This window comes from Malurus melanocephalus, unplaced genomic scaffold, assembly GCF_030028575.1.
Source record: "Malurus melanocephalus ecotype Western Australia unplaced genomic scaffold, MMel_1.1 scaffold_771, whole genome shotgun sequence".
NCBI lineage: Eukaryota > Metazoa > Chordata > Aves > Passeriformes > Maluridae > Malurus > Malurus melanocephalus.
The window spans coordinates 112533-118686 of NW_026624003.1; the positions used below are offsets into that span (position 1 = coordinate 112533).

Consider the following 6154-nt stretch of genomic DNA (forward strand, 5'->3'; position numbering starts at 1 on the left):
GGGGACACGGGGACGCGGGGCACCCCCGGAGCGGGGCTGTTCTGGGGAGGGGGGCACGAGAAGAGGTGAGCCGGGAGATTTGGGGGCCGTGGGATGTGGTGGGTATGTGGGGCGGGGTGCACGTGGGGAGGGGTCGCACCTGGGGACGGGAGTACCTGTGAAAGGAGAGGTGCAGCCTGGGGAGGAGGAGTGTACCTGGSAAGGGGAATATCTGAGAACGGGATGCCCCTGGGGAGGGGTCCCTGGGTGCAGATGGGGCTGAMCCACCTTGTCCCCTCTCCACCCCACTCGGGGGTGCAGATGGGAACCCCACCCTGCCCATCCCCCAGGTGGGCGCGCCCCCTGAGCTCCGCGGTGGCCGCGGGGGGAGGTGACACCATCTTCGCCCTGTCCTCGGCCCCCGGGCGCTGCGGGGTCGCCGTGATCCGCGCCAGCGGTCCGGGCAGTCGGGGGGCCCTGCAGAGCCTCACCGGGACCCCCGAGCTGCCCCCGGCGCGGGTCCTGACCCTGCGGCGCATCCGTGACCCCGACACCGCCGAGACCCTGGACCGCGGCCTCGTGGTCTGGTTCCCAGGTGGGGGGCGCAGATTGGGGTCTGGGGGGGTCTGGGTGCTTGGTTATGGGGGCTCATGGGGGTCTTGAGGGCTTTGACATGCAGGGCTCAGCCCCTTCCGTGGCCCCAGCGCCGAGGTCCTTTTGGGATTGGGGTCACCACTGCCCTTTCTGCACCAATCCCATGGAGCTGCTGCTGGGGAAAGTCTCTCCTGAAGCTCCTAAAAACCGCTTTTAGTGTCTAAGTGGGGAGGAGCTGGGTGGGAGGTGCCGGATGCACACCCCAGCCCCGTGTCCCTGCAGGGCCCCGCAGCTTCACCGGGGAGGACTGTGCCGAGCTGCATGTGCACGGGGGGCCCGCCGTGGTCAGTGGGGTGCTGCAGGCACTGGGTGAGCCCCCTCATCCCCTCCTGCCCCTTTTCCCATCCCATCCTGCGCCTTTTCTGTCACATCCTGCTCCTCAGGATGGTTTGGGTACTTGGGGAGCTTTCCCCCATCCCTTTTCCCCCTGGGATGCTCCTGGAGCTGCCGGGGTCTCCCTGGGATGTCAATGGGATCTCATTGGGATGTCACTGGGATGTCACTGGGATGTCAATGGGATCTCCCTGGGATCTCCCGGGATGTCACTGGGATGTCACTGGGATCTCCCTGGGATGTCAATGGGATCTCCCTGGGATGTCAATGGGATCTCCCGGGATGTCACTGGGATGTCACTGGGATCTCCCTGGGATGTCAATGGGATCTCACTGGGATCTCCCGGAATGTCAATGGGATCTCATTGGGATCTCATTGGGATCTCACTGGGATCTCCCGGGATGTCAATGGGATCTCATTGGGATGTCAGTGGGGTCTCCCGGGTGTCCCCGCTGTCCCCAGGCCGCCTGCCGGGGCTGCGTCCGGCCGAGCCGGGTGAGTTCACGCGCCGCGCGTTTCGCCGGGGGAAGCTGGACCTGACGGCGGCCGAGGGCCTGGGGGACCTGATCCGGGCCGAGACGGAGGCGCAGCGGCGCCAGGCGCTCCGGCAGCTGCAGGGGGAGCTGGGCCGGCTCTACGAGCGCTGGAGCCACAGCCTCACCCAGGTGGGACCCGCCCTCTGGGGCCACCGCCGCGGGGACCCGACCCCGGGATGTCCCCGCTGATCGCCAGCCCCGCTCCAGGCGCTCGCCCACCTCGAGGCCTATATCGACTTCAGCGAGGATGACAACGTGGAGGAAGAGGTTTTGTCCCAGGGTGAGGGTGGGGACACCTTGCTGTCCCCTCTGCCACGTCCCTGTCCCCACAAAGCTGCCGAGCCCGGTGTCACCCTGGAAATGGGGACACCCCAAAGGGGACACCCGGGGTGGCTTTTTCCAGCTCCTGGCTGGGACACGGGGCCTCTCCCGGTGGTTTTGTGCCACATCTGGGGGTCAGGACGGGCCGTTCCCAGCCGGGCGTGACCTCAGGCCGTGTCCCCRCAGTGGATGTCACCGTGCGGGCGCTGGAGCAGGAGATCCGAGGCCACCTGAGGGACGGGCGCCGGGGAGAGCTGCTGAGGGGGGGGGTCCGAGCTGTCATTGCCGGGCCCCCCAACGTGGGCAAGAGCAGCCTGCTCAACCTCCTCTGTGAGTGGGGCWCGGGGGGACCGGGATAACGCTCCCAAAATTCCCAGAGTTCCACAGGGAATCATCCCCACTGTGTCCCCAGGTCRGCGCCCGGCCGCCATCGTGTCACCCACAGCGGGCACCACACGGGACGTGCTGGAGGTGGCCCTGGACATCGGGGGGTACCCRCTGGTGCTCAGTGACACCGCGGGGCTGCGCGAAGCCACCGACCCCGTGGAGCAGGAGGGAGTGACCCGAGCGCGGGACCGGTGAGTTTTGGGGGGGTTTTGGGGTGTCCTCGCAGCCCAGGGCGGGGAGTGACAGTGTTGTGTGTCCCCAGACTGTGCCATGCTGACCTGGTGCTGGCCGTGCTGGATGCCACCTCCGTGTCACCCACCCCGATGGCCCTGGGGGCTGCGCTGGCTGCCCTGGAGCCCCCCCCGGGCACCCCCTGCGTGTTGGTGCTCAACAAGGCCGACCTGCTTGGGGGGGACGGGGCGTCCTTGRGTGCCACCTGTGCCCAGGGACCCCCTGAGCCCCCGGCCACCCTCCTGTCCTGCAAGACGGGCGAGGGGCTGGAGCATCTCCTGGAGCTGCTGACGCAGCAGCTGGCGCGGCTGTGAGTCCGGGGGGCCATCCCAACCCTTGGTCCTGGTTTCTGGTGCGCTCCAGCCTGGCTGATCCCCCTTTTCCAGGTGCGGGGACCCCCTTTCGGGGTCGCCCAGCCTGACGCAGAGCCGGCACAGCCGCCACCTGGGGGCCTGCGCGGCGGCGCTGGCACGGTTCGGCCGCGGGGACAGCGGGGACGTGGCGGTGGCAGCGGAGCAGCTGCGGCTGGCGCGGCGGGAGCTGGGCAGGATCACCGGGCACGTGGGCGCCGAGGACGTCCTGGACATAATTTTCCGGGACTTTTGCGTTGGAAAGTGAGCGGGGCTCTGGAGGGTCCCCCCCACCGTCGTGGTGTCACCGGGATTAAACCGTGGTGCCTTTGGTGGCTTTGGTGTCTGTCCCCTCCCTGGTGGCCGGGTTTGGAAACGGTTCCCAGCCCGAGATGTGGGGAAATGCCCTGGGAGAGGCCCCATTTCCTGGCCAGGGGGGCAAACAAGGAGCTGAAGTGGCTGGAAGGGGGATGCCACCCCTTGGGGTGTCCCCATTCCCAGCGTGACATGGAGGGGCTCCATTCCTATTTCCCAAATCCCAGGGATGCAGCGTGGGGGGTTTGGGACCCCCGGGATCCATCCCAATCCATGGAATTCCATCCCAATCCGTGCAATTCCCGGTCCTCCCAGGCCTTGCTGGGGCTCTGCCACCCCAGAAGTGGCCGCTCCATGGGGACGGCCCTGTGCCACCCGCCGCCTGGAGCTCCGAGATTACCCACAGGGGAACTCCGGCAAATCCTCTGGCAGTGCCGTTTTCCCGGGATGGACACGGCGCGGGGACACGGCTGGGATGCCGCAGGGGACCGGGAGGGGACAGGCGACACTCCGAGAGCCCTTGGTGGCGCCGAGGCGCTGGCAGGGAGCGCTTGGCGTGCGGGCAGAGCCGGCGGGACAGGAAAAGGATTTTCCACAGGAAGCGCGGCCGTAAATCCCGAAGTGACGGCCGGGAATAAATCCCCGCTCCGCGGGGACGTGGGGCGACAAGGACAGCCCGGTGCCTCGTCCCCGGGCATTTCCCACCCCCGTACGGAGCCGGGACGGGATTGCCGCTCCCCATCCCGCTCCCCATCCCGCTCCCCATCCCCATCTTTCCACGGATTTCCATCCACACGTGCAGCGAGTTGTGCCCGAACTCGGGGCCGGCTGTTCTGCTCCAGCCAAACGCGGGGATCCATCTGAGGGGAGATGGATCCACGCGGGGTGGGGGTTAGGGACACGGGGACGAAGGGAGGGTGGCCCTCGGGCGGGGTTTGCCATCCGTGCGGGAAGCACTTCCTGGGCGGCTCCTGCTTTTCCAAGGGCTGCTCCGGCGTTATCCGCTGTGGGAAAGCGGAATCAGGTCCCTGGCACCCCTAGGACCCCGCCAGCCCCAGCAAGGGGTGTCCCATGTCACCCCTGTCCCCTCACCTGGAGTTCTTCAGGGTGGCCGTGTACTGCTCCATCATCTGCAGCATCCGCTGGAGCTCCTCCAGGTTCTTCTTCCCTGGTGGGATGGGATGGGATGGGATGGGATTGGATGGGATGGGATGGGCACCCGGGGGACACGGTGAGCCCACAAAGAGTCCCCCAATCCCGCCAGGGACTCACCCATGGTGCTCAAGGTCGCTGGGTTCCTCAGGAAGTCCAGGAAGGAGCCCGTGCCAGGGAAGGAGCCCGAGCGGCCGGCGCTGCCTGACACCTGCAAGTTCGGCCGGTCCAGATGGGGCATCTGGGGGGGCAGTGGTCAGTGGGGACACTGGGCGGGGGTGGCACCAGTCACTGGTGGCAGTGTTCAGGGTCAGGCACTGGTCAGTGGTGGCACCGCCCAGCAGGAAAATCCCCGGACCAAGAAAGTCCCGGAGTCAGGGAGGAAARTCCCGGTGCAGAGGTGGCCGTGCCAAGCCAGCAGTGACACCCCATGTTCCCATGGCAGTCCCCACTCCTCACCTGGGCGCCCATGCAGAGCCGGAGCTGCTCCCTCAGTGACTCCGCCTGCACCGCCGCCGCCCTCCTCGCCTCCTCCAGCTCCTTCCCGAGCTTCTCTTTGTTTGCYTCCAGCCTCGCCCTCTCCTCCTTCCCATCCTTCTCCCGCTTTTCCAGCGCCTGGATCCTCTTCTCCAGCTCCTGCATCTCCCTGGAGCAGTTGATGTGGCACTGCTGCACGCTCAGCTCGCAGGCGTTTTTCCGGACGTAGCGGGAATCCCGATCCTGCTGCCATCGGAAAAGCCCCTCCGTGCGATCCCGGATCTGCCTCAGCTCATCCTCGGCCTCCCCGCACCGGGAGAGCTTGGCCAGCTCCGTCACCCTCTGGAGTTTGTCGCTGATGTCGTCCTTGAGGGAGCGGCACTCGTGTCTCTGCAGCCCCAGCTCTGTGCGGCTTAAGTCGCCCTCGGTCCTGGCGCTCTGCAGGTCCTGCTGGCACCTGTCCCTCTCCTGGGTGGCTTTGGCCAGCATGGCCTCGGTTTTCTGGCCGGTTTCTTCCAGGCTTTTCTTGGATAAGGTGGTCTGGTCCAGCTGCCTCTGCAGTTGGAGCTTCTCGGCTTGGGGGAAGCGCACGGGGGACAGGTTTGGGTCCCCCACGTGCCACCCCAGGTCTCGGGGTGACACCCCTACCTGGCACAGGTCACTCGGGGGGGCTGGGGGTCCCCAGGAAGGTGGGAAGGGTGGGTTGAGGGTCCTCAGAGAGTGGGAAGGGAGTGCTGGAATTCTGAAGGGGGGGGCTGGGGGTCCCCAGGAGTGTGGGAAGGGGGTCCCCAGGGGGGGTTTTTTGAGGGGGGTTCTCTTACCGCTGCAGGAGGTGTTGATGAGGGTGGTGGTCATGTGGCACTCGGCCAATCTCACCTGCAGGTACACGAGCTCCTGCAGCTGCGGTGGSAGGAAGAGGAGGAGGAGGGTCAGAGCACCCCAAAACCACCTCCCAGCATCACCCAGGTCCCCACGGAGGACAGAGAGAGCGCCGGGGGCTGGGAAAGTTGAGGAGAAGGATGAGGAGGATGAGGAGGATGAAGGCTCCGAGACTGGAACCCCTTTGGCCAATGTGTGGGTGACACTGGGGCTGAGACACTGGGGACGAGAAGGGGACATCAGCGTCACCCCCAGACTCTGCCAGCCCCAGAACGGGACATCAGCGTCACCCCCAGACTCTGGCAACCCCAGAACGGGACATCAGCGTCACCCCCAGACTCTGGCAACCCCAGAACGGGACACCAACGCCACCCCCAGACTCTGCCAGCCCCAGAACGGGACATCAGCGTCACCCCCAGACTCTGCCAGCCCCAGAACGGGACACCAGCGTCACCCCCGGGCTCTGCCAACCCCAGAACGGGACACCAGCGTCACCCCCGGGCTCTGCCAACCCCAGAACGGGACACCAGCGTCACCCCC

At 66.8% G+C, this 6154-nt stretch overlaps 2 protein-coding genes across 5 annotated transcripts in view; one reads left to right on the plus strand and one right to left on the minus strand.

Moving 5' to 3' along the window:
- Positions 1-128: 128 nt before the first annotated feature.
- GTPBP3 (GTP binding protein 3, mitochondrial) lies at positions 129-3124 on the plus strand. 3 transcript variants are annotated; one of them, XM_057385024.1, is made up of 8 exons: positions 129-574; positions 856-942; positions 1429-1631; positions 1710-1782; positions 2010-2153; positions 2236-2401; positions 2473-2751; positions 2828-3124. In XM_057385024.1, exons 1-8 carry the CDS (start codon positions 223-225, stop codon positions 3057-3059), a joined length of 1536 nt encoding a protein of 511 aa, XP_057241007.1. In that variant the 5' UTR covers positions 129-222; the 3' UTR covers positions 3060-3124. The 3 variants fall into 3 exon arrangements, with proteins under 3 accessions (XP_057241007.1, XP_057241006.1, XP_057241008.1); XM_057385023.1 differs by having other exon boundaries at positions 856-1631; XM_057385025.1 differs by lacking the exon at positions 856-942.
- A 763-nt stretch (positions 3125-3887) lies between these two features.
- Positions 3888-6154, minus strand: part of PLVAP (plasmalemma vesicle associated protein) — a 2878-nt gene continuing 611 nt past the window's right edge. The window contains exons 2-6 of one of the 2 annotated variants that reach the window (XM_057385027.1): positions 5557-5635; positions 4718-5310; positions 4379-4469; positions 4199-4274; positions 3888-4110 (exon numbers count right to left, since the gene is read on the minus strand). In XM_057385027.1, coding sequence (XP_057241010.1) covers positions 4104-4110; positions 4199-4274; positions 4379-4469; positions 4718-5310; positions 5557-5635 — 846 coding nt within the window. In that variant the 3' untranslated portion in view covers positions 3888-4103. Of the gene's footprint in view, positions 4111-4198; positions 4275-4378; positions 4500-4717; positions 5311-5556; positions 5636-6154 lie in introns of both variants that reach the window. The other variant, XM_057385026.1, reaches the window with a different exon arrangement.